We start from the raw sequence: 24,387 nt of genomic DNA on the forward strand, positions 1-24,387 counted from the left end.
CCCCGTTCCCCGTCCAGCAGGTGTAACCGCTCCCCGGGCCCACCCCCTCATCATCATCATCAATCGTATTTATTGAGCGCTTACTGTGTGCAGAGCACTGTACTAAGCGCTTGGGAAGTACAAGTACCCCCACCCCCTACTAGTTGGCGTTGGGACAGCGAGTGGCCCTGGGGAAAGCTCGAACCGACAGGTGCCGGCCGGGTCAGTACCCCGGCCTCATCGACTTGGCTCTTTTTCCTGCCCCCAGCTACTTTCTACACCTGCCCCTGCGCAAACAAGACGCCGTCTCCTAGGATGCGGCTTTGTTTGCATCCCAGTTCTCCCCTGCCCCCTGGAAACTCGTGGTGCTCAATCAATCAGTCGTATTTATTGAGCGCTTACTGTGTGCAGAGCACAGGGGTTGTGCCCATTGACTCTTTAGGGGAAGCCGCGTGGCTCAGTGGCTAGGGCATGGACTTTGGAGTCGGAGGTCATGGGTTCAAATCCCGGCCCCGCCACCTGTCAGCTGTGTGACTTTGGGCAAGTCACTTCTCTGGGCCTCAGTTACCTCATCTGTAAAATGGGGATGAAGACTGTGAGCCACCCGTGGGACAACCTGATCACCCTGTATCAATAACAACAACAATGATGACATTTATTAAGCACTTACTATGTGCAAAGCACTGTTCTAAGCGCTGGGGAGGTTACAAGGTGATCAGGTTGTCCCACGGGGGGCTCACAGTCTTAATCCCCATTTTGCAGATGAGGGAACTGAGGCCCAGTGAAGTGACTTGCCCAAAGTCACACAGCTGACAACTGGCGGAGCCGGGATTTGAACCCATGACCTCTGACTCCAAAGCCCGGGCTTTTTCCACTGAGCCACGCTGCTTCCCCAGCAGCTTGTAACCTCCCCAGCGCTTAGAGCAATGCTTTGCGAATAGTAAGCGCTTAATAAACGCCATTATTGTTGGTATTACTCTCCCAAGCGCTTAGTACAGTGTTCTGCACCCAGCAAGCAGCTCAAACATCACGGGTGAGGATTGGTTCAATTCAGTGGTGGGAGATCCGGGGGTCTCCCGGTTTGCCGCTCCCTTTTTTGACAGTTCTAACGGAACTTACATCTTCAGTGCTCAAGATCCAGGGAAGCGGGTGTAAGTACAGTGGAAGTGGAAAGCAGCACACTGACAGTAAACCGACATTTTCCAATAACCGGAAAGTTTTCGCTAATAAGCCACATTGGAAACAGCTGTCACTGGCTTGAGGACACATAAGCCCAACATGTTCTTCCGTTCAGAATTGCGCGTCAAGATTTATGCCTTAACCATGGGCCCACAGTTATCTAAGGAAGTCAGATTGTGAGGGAGAAACTTGTAGACTGGTTGCAAACTGGTAAAAACACATGTTTAGCTTTTGTGAGCGGGTTCTCAATCGGGTAGAATTGCATGGTTCTTGGCGGTTAAACGAAGGTCTGATGAAGGTTATCCCACAGATCTAGGATTTTAACCTCAGTTTTTAGTCAAAGACATTTGACTAATGCTTATCATTACACTTTACATTCAGCGGCCACAAGAAGACTATGGAGGAAGGAGAACCACTAAAATTGGTTAAGGGATTTGTCTAGTCTTTCACTGCAACTCATTGGGAAATAATGATTAAGGTTATGATTAATGTGACTAATTAGAGCGAAGACAATAAGGCATCCATGCAAATGAGTAATTGCCTGGGGTAAAAGATTGGCTTTTGGGCATGTATTGTCCATTGCCTTGGGCAAGTGGGAAGGGTTGGCTGTTTGAAACACTAGCTGCAGCATACCATCTTGTATGCCTGGAGGGGGCATTAGACACTGTACAGTGGTTGCCCACAGAAGTGGGCAGGAAGGATGTTTCATCATCAGGATGGTAGCCATAATTTGCCTGGACAGTCAATAAACCAATTGCTTCCGCTTTTCCAATGGTACCGAAGGTGAAAAGAGCCCTTACCTCAATCACCGGTATTTATCGAGCCCTTAGTGTACTATGCTTCCTATCCTATTTACAAGCTCACGTTTCCTCACACCGCTGCATCATTTCCACTTAAATAACCAAATGACACCTAAAACTCAATACGTTGAAAACTGAACTACATTTTTTCCCCCTTAAGCCTACTTTTCTTAAATTTCTGTCACGGTTGACTCTTCTCACGTACTGGGTGGACTGCTCCTTACTAGTTTCCTCACACTGAGCCTTTCCCCTTTTCATTTCATCCTGCACAAAACTGTATATGTCATCTTTCAAAAAGTGATATTCAGAACATCTCACTCCCCTCCCTCCTCAAAAGTCCCCATATCTTGTTGCATAAAACAAAGATTCTTAACCATTGACTCAGATTCTCCGAACACTCCCTCATCCTCATTTCTTTCCCTATACCTCAGCACTCACTCTTCACTTCACCCAAGCTAAATCTCTAATTTACCTTGCATAACTGGGCCTAACTCTTCCATTCCTGACCCACTGCTCATGCCTTTTCCCTACATAACAATAATGATGGCATTTATTAAGCACTTACTATGTACAAAGTACTGTTCTAAGTGTTGGGGAGGTTACGAGGTGATCAGGTTGCCCCATGGGGCCTCACAGTCTCAATCCCCATTTTACAGATGAGGTAACTGAGGCACAGAGAAGTTAAGTGACTTGCCCAAAGTCACACAGCTGACAGTTGGCGGAGCTGGGATTTGAACCCATGAACTCTGACTCCAAAACCCGTGCTCTTTTCTTACATGGAAGCCCCCCTGCATTGAAGCACACAAACCATCCTCCCTTCTTTCAAAACCTCCTCTTAAAAAGTCACCATTTCCAAGATGGATTCCCTGATTAATTCCCCATCTTCTTGGTGCTACCATTTGATCAGCCATTTTAGCCCATACTTGTATTTACATGTTTTTGAATTGCTAGAAGTTTTGATACTTATATAACTATATATGTGTGTGTGTGTGTGTGTATATATATTATATATATATGTATATATTTTGTGTGTTATATACATACACACACAGTTATAGTCTTTTTTTTTAAGCTTTTGTTTATTTGGGAGTCTGAGCCTGCTCGGCTCCCTCATTAGATTATAAGTTTCCTGGTGTCAGGGACCACATTTACTACTTCACTTGTATGTTCCTCATGTGCTTAGTACAGAGCAGGACTCTCATTTGGCAGTCAGTAAATACTGTTGATAGATGGTAATGAAGGCCTTAGGTGCTCCTCTGTCTGAGGTTAGAATCTTAGTGCTGGACTTTTGCCTTGTTTCCCATTTGGCTCTTTGTGCCATGATAATTTTGCCGTTTCCCTCGAGGAGAATGATTTACCCTGGCCGTTCACCTAGTTCTCTGTTGCCAGGGGTCTGACAGTGCTGCTGCTTATTGGCTGATTTTGCAGGCGTCCCTGGAGAAGGACCGGAGTTGGACAAGTAGATTTACACCTGCTTAGTTGAGGTTTTTATTTGCATAGCCTCAACTGAAGTGCTGTATAAGGCATTTGGTATTGTATAAATTAGATCTTTTTCACAGAGTGAGCTTGTCTCAGGATCTTGAGCACATAAGCCAGGGTCAGGCATGCTCAAAGTTGAATTTAAGCAGGTTTAGTCCTGGTTAGGGCACCTCGCCCATCCCCATTTTGGGGTGAGGATTGTCTGTGTAACCGCAACTGGGGCAGTTTTGGACTTCTGTGAAGCAGCGTGGCCTAGTGGATAGAGCACGGACCTGGGACTCAGAAGGACCTGGGTTCTAGTCCCGGCTCCGCCACTTGTCCGCTGTTGAACCTTGGGCAAGTCACTTCACTTTTTTGGGTCTCAGTTCCCTCATCTGTAAAATGGAGATTTAATACCTCTTTTCCTTCCTACTTGTGGAGTGCTTACTATGTGCCAGGCACTGTGCTGGGATGGATACAAGCAGATCTAGTTGGACCCAGTCCCTGTCCTGTGAGGGGCTCACAGTCCCAATACCCATTTTACATACGGGATAACTGAGGCACAGAGAAGTGAAATGATTTCCCCAAGGTCACACAACAGACAAGTGGTGGAGCCATGTTTGCCTGACAGGTGCTGTGTGTGTTCACACTATTATTTCTTCTGACACTGCTATTGTGTTCCATACAGATGTGTGTGTGTGTGTGTTGAAAGAATGTTCCCAAATTATCTAGCAGTGTTCTGTCTAGAATGTATAGTTTTAAAAGAGTGTAGCCTGTTTACAAACGTTTTAACCACATAGGTAACCGGTCAAGAGGGATGAGTTTGACATATCTCATCTAGGGATTAGTGGACTAATGTTGACACCTTGTATTACACCCATTAGCAAATTAGAAGCCTGTTTAGATTTCATAATACTCATGAAATATGATATTTGCACTTCTAATCGGATTTTTTTAAGCTATTTTCCGTAATGGTTTCTGAGGAAATCATTGTATTTATTCATTCTTATGAATAAGAAATCATATGCTTTCTTTTTCCATCCAAGAGCCGTTTGGTTTAGTTTATGTCCCAAATCTTTGGGGTTGAGAATATCTGGGAGTTTTAATTGGTGACGAAAGGGGCAGGGAGTTAGATTGGCAATCCAGTGATTGGGAAGTGCAGTAAATTCTGGGTGAGAGTCAGTGAGTTTGACGAGCAGGCATTAGTTTGCAACTAGAGTAATAGAGCTTCCTGGGGAAAGACCCTGGAGAGCGAGGACTCTGATTACTTTTTTTATTTTTTAGATCTTGGATACCACATTTGAGGTATGTGTTTGCAGATTTTTTTTTGTTAGAAAAAAATGCATGGAATTATCACATCTGTCATTTGCATAAATATGGCATCTGGTATATAGTCAGGAGTAGAAATATGGGCAGTTTTTCTGTTTTTTCTAATGTGGATATGCATTTGCTTTCAGTGCTTCTGAAACTCAGCTTGAAAACAATCATTTATAATCCTCTTAGATCTTATGAAATACTTGCTGACAGTCTATTTCATACCTTTTTATATTAAGTTTTATCTCTTTACTACCTGTACTGCATAAATGCTGAAGTCATGAATTTAGAAAAGATGTGAAGTTAAGATCAAGAAAACAAGGCATATGAAGCAGAACACCACCTGTTTGATTTGAAATAGGCTAAGTCATTGAATTTAATGACTCGGGTTATTTTCTAAATATATGTTCTTCATTGAGGTTATCAGTGTCTATTAGCACACTATTGCATATAGTTTTTAGAAATCACCAGGCCCACAAAGTTTGCAGTGTTTATGCCTTTGTCCCATAGTTCTCACACCTCATTCTTCCAGTTTCTTATATTGGTCTTCATGTTTGCTGCCAATATACTCTTAGTCAAAGATTACCTTGAAAACCTGACACAAAGGGAATAAAAAAAAAGAGGAAAGGTATTTTCAATCTCTTTTAGACATTCTTCCTCATTTCCATTACCCCTTTTCTGATTTAGGCCCTGGGAATGTGGGCCAATGTCTGCTTTCATGGTGTCTAATACCTTGTAACCGAAAACTGAATTTTAGAACAGAGTTTGGAGGTGGTGATTAGTTTAATGAGCTTTGGTGAGAGACACACATGCAAGTTTTTCCATTCTCCATTCTGAGAGTAATGCAGAAGTAGACAGTTCACCTTAGCAGGTTTTGGTTCTTTGCAATGACTCCTTAATGCTAAGCAACATCAAACTCAATTTTCCACCCTGTGAACCCTTCAGAGACTTCCCTTCATGGGTCCATGAGGACAGGTAACAATCTTTCACCAATCAGCTGGTGGTATTTATTGAGCGCTTACTCTGTGCAGAGTACCACACTAAGTACCTAGGAGAGAACCATAGAGTAAGTACTCTCCACTCTGCCACTTGTCTGCTGGGTGGCCTTGGATGAATCACTTAGCTTTTCTGTGCCTCATCAGTAAAACGGGGATTAAGACTGTGAGCCCCATGCAACACAGGGATTGCGTCCAAACCGATTTGCTTGTATCCACCTCAGGGTTTAGTACAGTGTTCAGCACATAGTAAGCACTTAATAAACATCATTATTACTATTAGTCATGCCTGCCCTTAAGGAGTTTACAATATAGTTGGGGAGAGAGAATTTAGGAGAAGCAGCCAAATTTAAGAATATATACGTATGTGTTTTTGGATGGTGAGCCCCCAAGGGCCGGGGACCCTATCTAATTCCCATTTGTGTATTTTTACAGTGTATTTTGGCAGAGATTTGTACACAGTAAATATGTAAATACTATTGCTACCACTGTGGGTGGGGTGGGGGGCTGAGTACTTAAGTGCTTAGGGGGAACAGACCCACTCTAGACTGTAAGCTTGTTGTGGGCAGGGAATGCATCTGCCAATTTTGTTGTACTCTTCCAAGTGCTTAGTACAGTGCTCTGCACATAGTAAGTACTCAATAGATACCACTGGTTGATTGATTTGATAAGTAAAAGGGATCAGAGATGAGGGATTAGTCAGGGAAGGCTTCCTGGAGGAGATGCGATCAAGGGGTTGATAGCAAGAGAGAGGAGTGAGGCACAGTGAGTATGTTGGTATTAAAAGATTGAAGCGTGCGGGCTAGATTGCCTTGGGAGTGGAGTGACAGTAGATAGAGGTATTTACTGAGTTACTGCATGTGGAACCCTATTAATGTGCCTTCTCCTACTATGGGTAGAAAGTGGGGTTCAGTGTTCACTCTTTCATGTAGTTCCTGTATTTTGAATAGTAGAAGACATTCACAAAGAGAGGACTGATCTTGGTGGGTTCAGAAAAATCAGATGCTGTAGCTCCAGTCATCTTCATCTTCCACATTTATGAACATCAACCCCATACTAGGAGCTTGGGTCCTTGTTCTTGATTCACCCTTTTTAGTTCAAGAAGGTACAGTGATGCAGAGCCTTGCAGGGGCTCCTGGCAGCCTACAGGTTCCATGAGAGCCTTGGGATAAGGTGCAGGTGTGTTTTGAGGGGGTTATGTGTGTTGTAGGGGAGAGGCTCAAAAATATAACCATAATTAAATATGTTAAACTATAAAATCTATGGTTTGGGATATATATATAAATGTGTATATATGTATACTATTCTACAGTAGGAAGTAGGCTCTTTTGAATTAAAACACTATTCTACCTATTTCAGTACTGAAATGTAGTCATAGAATGGCTTTCTGTTAATTGAATGACAAGTTTAATATACCTGCAATATTTGAATTGTTTAGAATTAGGAAAAAGATTTGTACTCATAGGCCCCACAGAATCGAATATTCCCAGGTCCATAGGAGAGTTAATCCAGTCTGGGATTCACTCCATCATTTCTATGCAACATAGGGATCCTGGCAGTATTTTGGAGGTGGAAGGGAGATCTTGGAGAGCTTTGTGCCTCTGTGTGTTAATGACAAGTTAATTTATCTCTCTCTAGTGGGGAGGAGGGGAGAGAAAGAATTGGACTCAAAATGGAATGAAAAGGCAAAAAATAGACTTCCTCTTGGGGAGACCACTTTTTCCTTTATAAAGAATGCAAAGGAAAATTTTCAGTTGCAGAATTCATTTAATATTGAGAAATTATTTTGGACATTGAGATGGTCTGTAGTCAATTCTCTTCAGGGAAGGGATCCAGTTTGTATATCCTTACTGTTTCCTTCTTTAAGGCTTTTAGCCATTTCAGTGATTATTCATACTTCATCAAAGGGGCCGGCTGGGTGGGCACGGAAAAATGAAAAGTGAAGCCTTGCAGTTTGTTTAATAGCACTCCTGATGAGAGGTTTGGCATGGGGTGGAGATTAAAACTAAAGACTAAAGTGATGTTTTCAAATTACATTTACTCTTACTCTCCTATCCAGTATTAGTCTGGATAATTGAGAGCAGGTTGTATCATTTAACCTATGATTAGTGCAAGCCGGAAGGTATCAAAACATGCCAGCCCCCCAAAATATTGTTAGCCTGCAAAGCTCATTACCAGTTTTCCCATACTCACCAGTGTCATTAAGGCAATTAATCAATATAGTATTGATTGAGTACCTAGTGTATTCAGAGCACTGTGCTAAGTACTTTGGAGAGCATGGAATGGCAAAGGACATCAATGATTGGTTTACTAAAAAGCCTTTGTGAAAGGTTTTGTGGCATTTCACAAAGTTGCTATGCATTTAAAAATAGGAATATTTTCTGACAACTCGGAGGCAAAACCCATCACTAAATTCTGGTAGCAGCACATTGTCCAACAATTTGAGGATAGACAAGGAGGTAGAAAATTGAATCAAGAAGACTAGTTTATCCTCTGGGAGACAGAATGTTGTTCCAACATGGTATCGCGATTCAGACCAACCTGGAAAGGGCAGTTGGAATGTCCAGTCTCCTTTATGACTGTGAGTTCTGGACTTACCAAGCATCTCTCTTCCAAGCGCTTAGTACAGTGCTCTGTACACAGTATGTGCTCAATAAATACCATTTTGATTGATGTAGGTGTTGTCTCTTGGTATGTTTCTCCCTTTCCTGGCTTCTTTTCTTCCCAGTCTGCACATACCTGGACCATTGACCTCCACTCTAGGTGGCCCCACTCCCTGGAAGTGCCTTTCCCTTCCCCACTCTGGATGTGATTAAAAAAAAAATCGGGTTATTTTCTAAATATATGTTCTTTATATTTGTCATATTTTCTTATGTTTCTTTTAAAGGCTGATAAAGAATTTGTATGGTCTTTGTGGAAACGTCTCGAGGTGGAAAACCCAGATCTTACTCTGGCCATCAGTTGGGTTGTGGAAAGGTGAGCTCCAGTGTGATTTTTATGGTTCACTTTTTGTATTCTGTTTCTCTCTGCCCATTTTCATAGTCTAATAAAACTATTAATCTGTTTACAAATGTATTATTCAGCCAAACCATGCAAATGGACACTCTTTTGCCCGCCTGAACTGTTGTAAAAAATGTCTTTTTTGAACAGGTGACATTTTATGTAACTGGCAATTGACTTTTTGAGTTATTTATATTTCTGCTCCCTCATTTATGGTAATAACATCAAAGTTAGGGTGGTGGGAAACATGGGGGCTCAGTGCCTTGTGCTTCCTCTTTGGCTACAATGCCACAGTAACACCACAAACCCAGTGAGGCCATGTGCTGGTGGTGATTGTCACAGCTGTGGAATGTGTCTCATATCCTTCTGAAAACCTTAAGACTACAGCTGCTCCTGAAATGTAGGAGCAATGATGGAGGTGGCGGCAGGGATGGTGCAAAAGATGAGGGCTAAGTTCTGCTTTCTCTAACACTGCCTCTCCTTTCTGTCAACTATTTTTAACCTGTCTGTCCCCCAAAAGGTATTTGTTAAGCCCTTACTATGTGTCAGTCACTGTACTAAGCACTGGGGTAGGTAGGTACAAGTTAATCAGGTCAGACACAGTCCCTGTCCCACATAAGGCTCACAGTCTAAGTACTGCTACTATCCCCTTGCCAACACGAAGGGATAAGTGACAAGAGAATTGAGAGCTTGGATCTAAATGACTTTTTTTATCTGCGGTTGCCTTGAAATTTTGAGGTTCTGGTTGGGCAAAACGATTATCCTTCTTGCCAGTGTCACCCAAACACACTCCTTCACCTCAGCACATTGAGGTGCATATTGTGTTCGGCACACAGCAGGTGCTGTTTTCCTTTGACTAGAATTAAACACTGAGATTGCTGACTCTAGGAACTGAGCTTGTTTCTCATCCTCAGGGAATTCAGGAAGAGATATTCACTCATTTAATTTTATTTTTTGAGTGCTTACTGTGTGCAGAGCACTGTACTAAGTACTTGGGAGGGCACAGTACAACAGTAAGTGGACACATTCCCTGCCCAACCCATCTTGTGTATAGAGACCATCCCTTTGTTCTAGGTCAACTATTTGGGTTTCTTGACCGAGTGACTTTGAGGAAATGGAACTCTGTTGAATCTTTAATTCCAACTCAGAGCAATGAGGTTCTACTTGGTCTCACCGTTTGAAAATATGTAATTATGCTGGCATGCCCCAGTTTACAGCTAGCCAGCTTGCAACTCTCAATCTAAAATAAAATATCAAAATAAGAAAAGTAGAATTTGAACTGTCCTTACTCTTAAATCAATCAGTGGCTTTTATTGAGTGCTTATTGTGTGCAGATCACTGTACTAAGCACTTGGGAAAGTAGTAGCATTAATAGTATTCAATAAGCGCTTTCTGTGTGTAGGGCACTGTACTATGTACCGGCAAAGAATACACCAGTGGGGATAAGACACAGTCCCTTGCGGGGGTAAGTAGAATGCAGTGGAGGTGGTAGACCTGATCCCTGCCCACAAGGAGCTTGCAGTCTAAGTTGATATTCAAACTATTTTTTGCTTATTGCTTGCCTGGCATTAAACATCAGAAGGCTTCTTCCTCCTGTGCCAAACCCTTTTCTCTATTCTGTGCTGTGGTATTGGAATTGTATTGTATTTGTTAATTTAGAAGGTGATCTTGGGAAGAAGTGAAGAGTACAGGTTCGGAGAGGAGCTAGTGGAGTGCCTGCAAATGATAATGATAATTGCATGAAGTGCTTACTATGTTCCAAGCACTATACTATGCACTGGGGAAGATACTTGTCTGTTGTGTGACCTTGGGTAAGTCACTTAACTTCTCTGTTCCTCAGTTACATCATCTGTAAAATGGGGATTAAGACTGTGAGCCCCATGTGGAACAGGGACTGTGTCCAATCTGGTTAGCTTATATCTACCCCAGTGCTTGACACATAGTACGCGCTTAACAAATACCGTCATTGTTATTATTACAATGGGTTATCAGGTCCCACATGGGGCACACAGTCTAAGTAGGAGGGAGAACAGGTATTGAATCCCCATTTTGCAGGTGTGAGAACTGAGGCACAGTGAAGTGAAGTGACTTGCCCGAGGTCACGCAGCAGACAAGTGGCAGAGCCAGGAGCAGAACCCAGGTCCTCTGACTCTCAGGCCTGTGCTCTTTCCACTAGGCAACACTGCAACTGTCCACTGGGTCAACCTTCTCACTGTGCCTCGATCTTGCCACTGACCCCTTGCCCACGTCCTGCCTCTGTCCTGGAATGCCCTCCTTCTTCAAATCTGACAGTTACTTTCCCCCTCCCTACAAGGCCTTATTGAAGGTACATCTCCTCCAGGAGGCCTTCCCTGACTAAGCACCCCCCCCCCCTTCCTCTTCTCCCATTCCCTTCTGCGTTGCATTCTCCCACTCCTCTTCTCCATCTCCTCTCTGCATCGCCTATGCTCTTGGGTGTGTGCATTTTAAGGACTTTTCTACTAGCCACACAGCACTTTACATACATATCCTTATATTCTGCCATTTCCCCTACCTAATTTTTTTTAATGTTTGTCTCTGTATCTAGGCTGTAAGGTCCTTGTGGGCAGGGATCATGTCTACCGACTGTATTTACCTAAGCACTGTGTGCAGGACACTGCACAATACCGACTGTATTGTACTGTATTTACCTAAGCACTTGTGCAGTGTTCTGCACACAGTAAGCACTAAATAAAGACCATTGATTGTTTGACTGATCAACAGAGTTGCTGAGAAAGTAATCCAAGAACCATTTTATGTTAGTAACTGTGCCCTGGAGGCACATTCCCAATCAGATGTGCAGATTAATTATGAATTGCTTTATGGAGTTGGCACAGCACTAAGGACTGTTAATAAGTTTGAAGAGAACAGGGCTTGTCTTCACTCAGGAAATCCCACATACAGTTATGAGTTTTAATTGGTTACACAAAGTTGAGTGCTATCACCAGATTCTGCTACCGAGGCTACACGTTATCTAATAACCGATGAACAGACAAAAATGCTGGTACCGTCTTCTCCGGTAGAGTTACAGAATGTACAGACAGCAGGGCATCTGACTTTTATCATACTAAAGGTCTGCAGAGCTTCAGTCATGTCCAAAGCTGTAGTAATGCAGTATGCCTTTGAAATCTCTAGATTGTAAGTTTCTTGAGGGCAGGGATAATGTTTGCCCACTCTGTTGTACCTAGAATAGTGCTCTGCACAAAGTAAATGCTCAACAAATACTATTGATTTTGAAATCAATTCCTAACTTTGGAGAGCCATCTGGTTTTTTTTTTTGAGCATTTTCTTCAGGTTCACCTATGAACTGTGTTTTAAATGTGTGGTTTTCCTTCTCCCCCACCCATTAACAGTTATTAATGTTTTATTCTTTGCAAAAGAATGTTTATAGCCTTGTTCTTTCAGCATTCTTTCCCAAGAGCTTATTGAATTATTATGACATATTACTTACAGTGCCAGCTCACTTCACTGTGAAGTTTACCTTGGCTTAAGCATTTCGCTTCTCCTCCTTGGAAGCCCATTTTAATTTAGCATAGGTAATGGCACATCTATTTAGCATAGATAATGTCATCTCTAGGTTATTAGCCCAAAGTGCCATTTTGATTAACAGGATGTGACAAATTCCTGGAAAGTTAATACTTTTATTGATTACTGAATTTACCTAGGAGTAAAAAAAAATCCAATTAAATATTTTTCATTCAGAAGGGGGAGGAAGACATAAAATAATTTACAAATAGGAGGAAGTGCTCCAGAAGAGTATGTACATTGATATGTACAAAAGTGCAATGAGGGGTGTGTGGGGGGTGTTTGGGATGCAGAAATGCTGAGGTGGTACAAAAGTGCTGAGATGGTAGTTGAGAGGATGTGCTCTTTGGGAGAAGAAGCATTTATCAGGACAAGCTGCCCAGAGCAGGTAGGTTTTCAGCATCTCTTTGATAGCGAGAACAGTGGGCTGGGGGATTTGAAGAAAGAGGAAGTTCCAAGCAGGAGGAAGGGTGTCAGAGGGAGGAAAATCAAGAAATAGGCCCGATGAGAAGGTGATCTTGATAGGTGTGGGGAGTGCAAACTAGGGTGTAGTAAGAGAAGAGAGTAGATTGAAAAGTTGGAGAGAACTGATGGAATGCCTTAATGCCAAAATGCCAGTGGTCCAATAGTTTCTATTTGTTGCAGAGACAAATGGGTAACTATTGGATGTTTTTGAGGAATGAAGAAGTGTAGGACAAAGTTTTAGAAAGATGATCTGAGTAGTAGAGTGAACTGTAGATGGGGGAGGGGAGAGGCCTGAGATAGGGAGACCATTGAGGAGGCTGATTTGTTAGTCAAGCTGGGATATGGCAAAGGCCTGGGTCAGAGTGGTGATCATCTGGAAGGTAGAACTGGGAAATGTGGAGGAATCACCAACAGGATTTAGCAAGGTGAGAGCTGAAAGAGTCTGGGGAAGCAGGGATAATACTGAAGTTGGGGGAGGATGGTGTTATTGTAAGCTGAGATGAGAAAGTTAGGCGAAGAAGAGGATTGGGGTGGAAAGATGAGATGTTCAGTTTTCAACATTGAGCTTGAGGTACCACCAGGGCATTCACATGGGGATGTGTTGCAAATAGGAGATATGATATGGTAGATGGGGGAGAGGTTGATGAGCTCCCAGAGTGAGTTGAGTATAAATTGAAAAGAGTGGGAATCCACACAGCTGTGAGTTAAAGGGGTTGGGGCAGAAGAGGAGCCCCCAAACAGCTGCCACTCAGGAATGCTAGTGGCCCTTACGCACCCCTCATTCCATCACCATTTGGTCTGAACTCAGGAAGTTGTTTATTAATATTCATTGACTACTGCATCAGCTTTCTTGCTGACCTCCCTACCGCCTGTCCCCACTCCAGGGTGTACTTCACACTGCTGCCTGGGATCATTTTTCTAAAAGAATTGTTCAGTCCATGTTCTCTGTTCCTCAGGGACCTCCAGTGGTTGCCCACCCACCTCCACATCAAACTGCTTACCATCAGCCTTGAAGCCCTCAATCCTAACCTCTCTCATTTCTCACTTCCTCCTACAGCCAGTATGCACACTTCGCTCCTCTAGTACTACTGTGCTCCAGTCTCGTCTATCTCACCGTCGACCCCTTGGCCATGTCCTCCCTCTGACTTGGAACCTCCTGCCCCTCATGTCCAACAGACCTCATGTCCATCAGAGAAGCAGTGTTGCTTAGTGGAAAGAGCACGGGCTTGGGATTCAGAGATCGTGGGTTCTAATCCCAGCTCTGCCACTTGTCAGCTGTGTGACTTTGGGCAAATCAGTTAATGTCTCTGTGCCTGTTACCTCATCTGTAAAATGGGGATTAAGACTGTGAGCCCCACATGGGACAACCTGATTACCTTGTATCTACCCCAGCACTTAGAACAGTGCTTGGCACATAGGAAGTGCTTAAATGCCATTACTATTATTTATGACCACTCTCCCCATCTTGAAAGGCATGTTAAAATTGCATCTCCAACAGGCCTTCCCCATTTGAGCCCTCTTTTCCCCTACTCCCTCTCCCTTCTGTGTCACTTATGCACTTGGATCCATACCCTTTAAGCACGTGATATCACCCCTACCCTCGGCCCCATAGTACTTATGTACATATGCATAATTTATTTATTTTTATTAACATCTGTCTCCCCCTCCTGACTGTAACCTCGTTATGGTCAGGGAAGGTATCTACCAACTCTGTTGTATGCTCCCAAGCACTTAGCACAGTGAGATGTGCACAGTAAGCACTCAATAGATACAATTGATTGAATGATTGGTAAGATTATTTTAATGCCATGACTTCAAAATGAAAGTTTATGGGTATTATTGATTTTAAAATTTAAGTAGCATTTGTTTTCACTTTCTGAAATCTTGGTTCTTAGGAACACAGTTATGAATTATACATTTCAGGGTTAGATGAAGTTCTAATTTGATTATATGGTATTTACTAGGTTACTATGGAAAGATAGTCTTTTAATATTCAAATATAGTCAAAATTATCTTTGCTGTGCAAATGAGAAATGCATTTGGGAAATGAAAAGGCCTCCAGGTATTTTTAAACAAGCGGTCGTAAAACTGTATTTCATACTTAGTTGACTTTTCAAGTACTTTAAATGTCATTGATCTAGGCTATATCTAGTTCACATGCCTTTGAAACATTTTTGATGAGAAAATAGACTTTTTCAAAAAACCACTAAAAATTGACAGGTGCTCCTTAAAAAAGAGCTTCTGTTGAGTGGTCAAGTACAGTTAGAGCCTCATTCCAAGATTTATGAAGTTATTTTTATTTTTCTATTTTGTGGTTTGAACTTTCTTTCATGCTATATCAGTGATATTTTTGTAGTTTCTCCACTATTTGTCCAGAAGAGTAAACAAGTATATCTTGAAGGGCCACAGAAGATGTGTGTATGGTGAAGTTGTGGGGGAGCAGTCATTCTTTTAGACTGTGAGCCCACTGTTGGGTAGGGACTGTCTCTATATGTTGCCAACTTGTACTTCCCAAGCGCTTAGTACAGTGCTCTGCACACAGTAAGCGCTCAATAAATACGATTGATGATGATGATGATGATTCTTCTCAGCAGCCACATGGGGATGTCCACTGAATTAGGGACTTGTTCCTTGCCCATAGGAGCTTTCATTTTAAACAAACGTATTTAAATGAGAGGTCAAAATGAAATAAAGTGGACGTATGCACGTCAGTGCGAAGGAGGGTCTGAATAAGTTCATAAATACTCAAGTTGGCTGAAGGGATGATATGGCTCAAGGTTGTGGGGATTGATGAGGAAGACTTGTTGGAGGAGGTGGGATTTGAGAAGGACTTTGAGGGGAGAGCCGTGGTCTGCCTGATTGGCCGGGGAGGTGGTGGTGGTGTTCCAAGCCAGAGCAACAGCGTGAGCAAGGGGGTTGAGAGGGAGGTACAGCTAGGAGGTTGGTTTAAGAGGAATAATAAAAATAGCTTCACAAATCTTAGAATGAGGCTCTAACTGTACTTGACCACTCAACAGAAGCTCTTTTGACATGAGTTGGGAAGTAGAGAAGAAGCAAGGTAGGTAGGGTGAGGCCAGATGGTGGAAAACCTCGAAGCCAATTGTGAGGGGGTTTTGTTTGACTCAAAGGGATGAGGAGCCAGTGGTGGGTTTTGAGAAGAAACATGGGCCGAGTGATGCATCAGGAAGATGACCTTTGCAGCAGTGTGTAGTTGAGATAGGAGGGTAGTAGGAGTTTGTGTGGAGAGTAAGTGATGGATTTGGAGGTGTTTTGCAGGAAGGACCAGCTCTTGCCTTCATAGTCTTTGAAAACCAGGCTTGTGCCTGGTTCTCAGGGAAAATTGTTGATAGGGAGTTGGTTTTAAATAGGTTCACAGTGAGCTGATAGTAATCTCCTGCCAGAACGACAGGTGTGCACAGGCCCCATTTGGCCATGCTTACAACCAGAATGCAATCTGGCTATGCTTCATCATTTTGGGTGAGAGCACGAGATGGGTCAAATGATCCCACACAGGGCTGCAAGACCCCAGGAAAAGAGGAGGAAAGGGACAAGGTGGTGTGAGAGGCTTTGGAGCCATTGTGGCAGCATGAACCCCATGAGGTCACACAGTTGCTGTGCTGTTTCACGGCCACTGCTGTGAGTGGCAGTGCAGCTGGGGCTGCTGCTGGGTGTGCAGTGGCAACTTCACGGGGCAGGACGTGAGGAGAATAGATAACAGTAGGATATAGAAGCAGCTCATCTAGTGGGAGCTGAAATTCAGCAACAGAAAATGAGGAGGGCAGGGGAAATATTTTAAGGATCCTGAAAAAGAAAACCTCAGACATTTCTGCATCTCACCTAAAAACCGGGAGACAGACTTTGGCAGACAGACCTGTATAATAATGATGGTTATTTTTAAGCACTTACTATGTGCCAAGCACCGTTCTAAGCGCTGAGGTAGATACAAGGTAATCGGGTTGTCCCCTGTGGGGCTCACAGTCCTTAATCCCCATTCTTCAGATGAGATATCTGAGGCAGAGAAGTTAAGTGGCTTGCCCAAGTTCACACAGCAGACAAGTGGCAGAGCTGGGGTTAGAACCCAGACATTTCTGCATCTCACCTAAAAACCGGGAGACAGACTTTGGCAGACAGACCTGTATAATAATGATGGTTATTTTTAAGCACTTACTATGTGCCAAGCATCGTTCTAAGCGCTGAGGTAGATACAAGGTAATCGGGTTGTCCCCTGTGGGGCTCACAGTCCTTAATCCCCATTTTTCAGATGAGATAACTGAGGCAGAGAAGTTAAGTGGCTTGCCCAAGTTCACACAGCAGACAAGTGGCAGAGCTGGGGTTAGAACCCACATCCTCTGACTCCCAAGCCCGTGCTCTTTCCACTAAGGAAATCAGAAGAGTTATCAATTTTGATGTTGTTAGACATTTTAAAGGATTTGATTGCCTGCAAATGATGTGAATGCTTTAGTGCTTAGGTGATACGGAGGTGCTGATATAGCAGTTGGGGCATATGGGGGCATGAGAAGGAGTGGGGAGAGGTGAGGTTAATCAGCCTTGAAGATCAAGAGAACAGGGGTCTGCAGGCTCTGAAAGGGGAGGGAGCTCCAGGTAGGAGGGAGGGGGTGAGCAAAAGGGAGATGGCAGGCGAGATGAGAATGAGGTACGGTAAATCCTAAGTTATCACATGTAAGTCTATAGGCAAACACTCCATTATAAAAAGAACCCAATCCAGCTGTATGGTGGGATATGACTGTGTGCATATGCGCTGAGGGTGGATCAATCAATCAATCGTATTTATTGAGCGCTTACTGTGTGCAGAGCACTGTACTAAGCACTTGGGAATTACAAGTTGGCAACATATAGAGACAGTCCCTACCCAACAGTGGGCTCACAGTCTAGAAGGGGGAGACAGAGAATGAAATGAATGAGAGTGGATGAAAGTGCTGAACTGCTGTACTCCATTCAAAAGGCCCTCTTTAAATTTTCATGTTTAAAATGAATGTTCAGCTGCCTGCCAGAAATTTGTAATTCATCAGGCCTTTACATTTATTGGGATTTGGGGGTTCAAACTTCTGGCAGAATGACATGCCTTGTCTCGTGGGAAACAGAGCGTTGTGAGCAACCACCTAAATGTTCTGTCCTAGTTGGGGTATTTTGGACATAGGGAAGGTGGGTGGTTGTTCTCTTTTAGAAGTCGGATAACTCTCACAATGTTTTATCCGCAAACAGATATAGCAAACAAAATAGAAATGATGGTGGTAGACAGTAGGAACCATTCGGAACATATGGTAATGAGTAATTTTGGTTTCCTCCATTCAGGGGATTTGTTTACACTTCGCCTCAGAGGCCTGCAATCTGCTGTTGATATTTATCGAATGCCATAATGTGTACTGCACACCGTAGTATGCACAGACTCCATCTAGAAACTTACATCCTAATAGGTTTGAGAAGATAGTCTTCATACTAATGACAAATAGTGCTGGAGACTTTGGTGTTTCCTGGGAGGGTACTTTTTCAACATGGATTTAAGTAAAGATTACAACCATACTCTCAGATGCATCTGTATGACTTCAAAACAATTTTCCTTTGGAATATTTTGCTCAGACCTTATAGCAACTGAAAGTGTCAGTTGGGCAGATAGTGGTAGTTTCTCTAATAAATATAAATCGAATAAAATATTCTGCTGTCGGTGCCGTGTACTGTCTCTATGCTTCCAAATGTATGATTGTAATATGCAGTTATACAAATCTGTACATATTTTGGTCCTGAAGACCTCAGATGTTTTCTCTCCAGTGATACTTTTTCTTGTGGGACATTAATGTGGGAGCCTGAAGTTAAAGAAGGTAAAAAAAAAATTAACTTGTTACCTAGTGGGTTAAAATATTTCAAGCATCATCTTTTTTTTTTCTCCAAAGTGCTGTTGATGCTATTAGGATTTTATAAGTTTTGTGTTTTATGCATGGTCAAAGGGCTAGAACAAGAATACAGATTATCTTGGACTGCTTGCTCAGAGATTGACATTTTTCTTCAATTGGCTTTTTTATATCCTCTTGTTCCTCTACTCTTGTCTCTCAAAAATGCTTTTCATGAGTCAGACAACTTTATTATTTAATACTTCAACTTAGCAGATAGTTGCAAATGCTACTTATATGTTTATATTCCCTTATTGTTCAACTGATTAATGTCTGTCTCTCCCTCTAGACTGTAAGCTCATTGTGGGCTGGGAACGCTTTTAACAACTCTATTATACTGTACTCTACCAAGTGCTTAGAGCAGTGCGCTGCACATTGTATGTTCTCAGTAAATACCATTGATTGGTCGCACATCTTAGACATTAGGTAAGCACTGTGAAATATAATCTAGATCTGATCAAACACGAGAAGGAAATTTTCCATGTATTTATTTGCTTGTCATCAATTTCATGCCAAGTAGTACTCAATACTAAAAATTTTAAAAGTGACAATCCAAATGTTCAAAGATTTGTCAAGTGAATAATAGTCATTTAAGAAAAATTGAAAAGAAACTAAAGATGATGCCCATGAACCTCCACATCAAACAGAAACATCGGTTTTAAAGCACTCAATCATCTTGCCCCTTCCTGCCTTACTTCACTGATCTCCTATTACCACCCAGCGCACGTACTTTGCCCCAATCTTGTCTATCTTGCCGCTGACCCCTTTACCATATCCTCTCCCTAGTCTGGAACTCCCTCCCCATTCATATATGCCAGACCAACACTCTCCCAACCTTCAAAGCCTTATCAAGTCATGTCTCCAAGAGGCCTCCTCTAATTAAGCCATCCTTTCCCCAACTTCCACTCCCTTCTGCCTCACCTATGCAGTTGGAATGTATACCCTTTGGGTATTTGGTATTCACCCCACCTTCAGCTCCATAGCATTTATGTCCATAACCATAATTGTTTATTCATGTTGATATCTGTCTTCCCGCTAGATTACTGTTTTCTGTTCTCCCAAGCATTTAGTATGGTGCTCTGCACGCATTATACACTCGAGATACCATTGATTGATGGGATGCTCCATTTATAATGATTCAGTTTGAAATTTGATCAATCATATTTTAACTGTAAAAAACACCAGCAGTAGTAGTAATAGTACTTCTTAAGCACTAACTGTGTGCTGAGCACTGTACTAAGTGCTGTAAGAGAATACACAGGAGAGAATTGATTGATTGAATTAGTGGCATTTATTGAGCGCATACTGTGTGCAGCGCACTACACTAAGTGCTTGAGTTCAGTATAATAGAGTTGGTAGACGTGATCCCTGCCCTCAAGGAGGTCACAATCTAGCATGGGAGATTTATTTCTGAGTTTGTGTTTTCAATGTTGATTCCCATGTTCATTCTATTCCATTGTATCTTTGATCAAAATCTTATTTGCTAGCAGACCTGTCTAAAAAGAGCTTTGCAGCTTTTCAGAAGTTATGCAGAGCTATCCTCTGAACCCTGGTCTGACTTTGAAAGTGAAGTGACTACATCCTCCCTTCCCACCGCCCCCGACACACACACCTGCCAAATCTTTGCCCTTCAAAACAACCATGAACAATTAAACTTACACATTATGGAAACATTTTTCAAAGTATTTTTTATTCTTGGATTTTGCCCCTAGTTGCTCATTTTCTGTTGTTTGTCTTGTTTTCTATATTGTCAATTCATTTAATAATTATGGTATTTAAGTGCTGGCTATGTGCCAGGCACTGTACTAAGCACTTGAGGGCCATCTAACTTTACTATAATCTCCTAGAATAAGACCAGCTAAATTGTTTTGCAGAGCATTGAAAAAATTGGCAACCCCACCCTTTAACCTTGGCAATGCTTTACGGAATAGTTCTTCTGCCAGATGTCATGTCTGTGGTAGGTCCAGGTCTCACAGCCATGTGGAAGATCTACTTCAATTTGTTATGGACCTGGATTCCATGTTGGTACCATAATTTGGCAGTCTGCAGGAGTGGCTGGATTCCTGCTCTAAATCAAGATTTCATATTCTGATGACATCATCATTCTAGTATTTAAGTACTTACTATGTGGCGAGCCCTGGGGTAGATACAAGTTAAGAGTATCGGACACAGTCCCTGTCTCGCATGGGGCTCAAAGTCTGAGGAGTGTATGAGATGTGTGTACAAAGATAGTGTTTTGTGTGTGTGTGTTGTACCGTGCCCAGCACAATGTGTGTGCTCAATGAGCCCAATTCTTTTGGCATAGGGGATGGGTGGTCTTAAAGGTATGAAAGGGCATCTTTATTCACTCTTTTGCCAAGGCAAAAACTTCCTGATGCACAGAATTTGGTACCCCTATGTCATTGTCCAGTGGCCTGGCTGTTTTGGGTCAGCTCAGCGTGGAAAGTGGTAGGGCATGGTAGAGCCCAAGGATGTGTAGCTGTGATAATTCTACTGTCTGGTAGCAGTGCTGCTATGTGGCTCTATGACCGGGAAAAGCTTCTCCTTTTAAGAAGCAGCATGGCCTAGTGGAAAGAGCACAGGCTTGGGAGTCAGAGGACCTGGGTTGTAATCCAGACTCTGCCACTTGGCTGCTTTGTGGCCTTGGGCAAATCACTTGAATTCTCTGGGCCTCAGTTCCCTCATCTGCAAACTGCAATACCTGTTCTCCCTACTATTGTGAACGCTTTGCGGGACCTGATGATCTTGCATCTCTCCCAGTGCTTAGTATAGTGCTTGGTACATAGGAGGCGCTTAACAAATAGCATTATTATTATTATTAACAACCTTCCAAGCGGCCAGGATGTGAACCTGACCAAAGGAGAAAATAGCACAAAATGGGATAGGATGGGTTGTTTTTCCTTTGTTCCCAGGAGGATGCTTAGTTAGCGCTATTCTATTTCACTGGCAAACCCTTGAGGGAGAACAGAGTTCAGGTAAGTATTTGACAGCAGTGATTAAGAACTTTAAATTGCCATGTGCAGCTAGGAGAGATAACTAGGTAACCTTCTTAAAAATTTTCATGAATCATTGTTTTTAAAGAATTGTCTAGGTGCATTCAGTAGCTGTTTTTCTGTGGCTCACATGTAAAAGACGACAACCTAGATAGCGTAAAAAAATACATAGGAATAACCTTTCCATTTAAGGTCAAATAATTGTGATTGTCTCGAGTCGATGAAAGTTTAATATCTGGTTTCATTAAAAATTCCCAGAGCCCTAAACATAAGTCAACATTCCATGGAGAAGAAGGTATTATGCAGCTTGCATGTGTGCATATCTGCATATCGGAGCACAAAATATTGACATGATAATTGTAGTCAAGCTTGAGTGAACAAGAGCCCATGGGAATTCGGCTGGTATTGTACCAACTGGATGGCTGCTCAGGACACAGTTTGAAATGCAAGGTGCAAGTTAGCACTTTATTCAGCACAGGCAGGCATCATTTAAAAATCCTTGGGGGCAACCCTGGTGATGTGCAGATGTTAAAACAGTCTGTTCTGGAGTGCTGATATTTTTGAACACAATCAGAGACTTGTGTTGCTTCAATGAAAAATATTTCTAAAATGATTAAAAACAAATATGCTATGTAATTTTTCCCAACAACTTTTTTATGTTTTTTCATATGTTGAGTGTAGTATAGTCTCAGTGTGTGTGTATGTGTGTGTATAGTTACAGTGAAATTACTATAGAAAAACCACTAACTGAATGAAGATTATTAATATATAGGTGTAAAAAGAAAAAAATTGGTGTTTCTTTAAAATATTTTTCAACTGCATGTACTTAAAATATGATAGACTGTGTAACAGATGTGCCAGTTTTATAAGAAACTATTTCGTGATTTCCAGACTGTGGAAAAACTAGGGAACAGCAAATGGCCATTTCCCCCCCCTTTTTATAGTTTCAGGGATATTCAGTTAGTTTCCTGAGTTAGATGATTCAGGGCTGATTGTACCCTGTCCAAGAGTCCTTTATGACTTTATTGGAGAAATAATCTAGCCTTCTTTTTGAAGGTTTCAACTGCTTTTTCCAGCTAAATTACTAAAAATTTAGTTCACTGTTCATTAAAACCAAAACAAAATGTCGAATATGTATCAGTTACAAATTCTGGGATGGCTATTAAATGACAGATTTTATATGGTATTCTACGAGCAAGACAAAACAGGCATACTTGGAGAGACTTGAATATTAATTTTTCAAATGTCTTTTGGGTTATATGTATTAGGTTATATTACCACAGTAAAGTGGCCCTTGGGGAGATGAAAATTTCGTTTTAGCTAGAGTGTAGATACGATTTTAAAGTGTTAAGGTAGACTTTTTTTAATAAAAATGGTATTTGTTAAGTGTTTACTATGTGTCAAACACTGTTTTAAGAGCTGTGGTAGATATAAGGTAGTCAGGATGGATACAGTCCCTGTCCCACATGGAACTCACAGTCTGAGTATTGAATCCCCATTTTACAGTTGAGGAAACTGAGGCACAGTGAAGTTAAGTGACTTATCCAAGGTCACAAAGCAGGCAGGTGGCAGAGGTGGGATTAGAACCCAGGTCCTCTAACTCGTAGGCCTATACACTTTTCACTAGGCCACACTGCTTCTTAGTAAATGTAAACATTATTATTTTCCAGTGTTTTCATTACTGTATGGTATGGATGCCAGCCAAGTTGCTGTTAATGTCATTCATTGTGTGCATTTGCGGAATAGTAAAACAATGACAAAATCATTAGTGAAATATATGGCCAATAGTGTCGCAGTATCATCTCCCCCACTTTCATTTTGGCAACCTTGTTTCAAAATTTTAATATCCACAAGAAATTTGGTGTTGAGGAAATACTGGTTTTATTTTTTAAATTGAAAACTAGAAAGAGAATAATAACTTCCTCAAAAAGTAGAATAGAGTATATCTTTTTCTTTTAAGGAAGATCTTTTGAATAAAACTAAGCAATATCATTTCAAATATTTTCTCTTTGTGTGAATGCTTTGCTATTTCTTTGCTATTAAAAAAAATACCAGCTCCACTGAACTTCACTTTTTGATAATCTTTCTGTTTTCTAATGCAGGCTCAGTATCATCACCTCATTCATAGTTTAAATTTTTTCTTATAGTCTCTAATATTTCATTTTTGACAACTCATTTAAAATGGGCCCAAACCCAGGAAATATGATCCTGTCATGTTGTATAATATATAGCATGGTCCATAACACAATAAGAATTTGTTTGTTAATGATTTAGAATAATTTTTCAGTTTTTTGGCTTTTGGAAGATGGCGAAAACTCAGTGTGGGAAACCTTGTGGCTAAATACAACATCATTAAATGTTTAAAATGGCAAGTACCCTTGGGAAAAGTGATTGGAGCTTAAAACTTGTACAAATTGACAGCATCTCTTCACTCCATTTTTCATCCTAAAGAAGTCTGCAAATATTCTTAGCTCACATCATTATTGCACATCAGTGGTTCTAATTAGCTAAACAGGAGTTTGTCTCAGTCATTGATCATCATCAACTTCTTGACAGTGCCTGATTTTTTTTTTGAATGTACTTTTTATGTCTCATAAATGCATAGAAGATGTGTTAATTGAATCGACCAAAGTGTTTTTTGTGTGCCCTTTTAAACTTGAGTACCCATTTTTACTTCAGGCTTGTCCATCCCAATCCTTAAGGCGTTTGATGAGATCAGAATAACTGTAGTCTTGTATTATACTGTAGGGCTAAT

General features: G+C 41.7%; 1 protein-coding gene across 1 annotated transcript in view; it reads left to right on the top strand.

Annotated features, from left to right (window-relative positions):
- Positions 1-24,387, top strand: part of CNTLN (centlein) — a 245,707-nt gene that overhangs the window by 28,140 nt on the left and 193,180 nt on the right. Inside the window, exon 11 of the mRNA XM_038769522.1 lies at positions 8,613-8,701. Within this exon, the coding sequence (XP_038625450.1) occupies positions 8,613-8,701 (89 nt within the window). The remainder of the gene's footprint in view (positions 1-8,612; positions 8,702-24,387) is intronic.

This window comes from Tachyglossus aculeatus, chromosome X4 (genome assembly GCF_015852505.1).
Source record: "Tachyglossus aculeatus isolate mTacAcu1 chromosome X4, mTacAcu1.pri, whole genome shotgun sequence".
NCBI classification, from domain to species: Eukaryota; Metazoa; Chordata; class Mammalia; order Monotremata; family Tachyglossidae; genus Tachyglossus; species Tachyglossus aculeatus.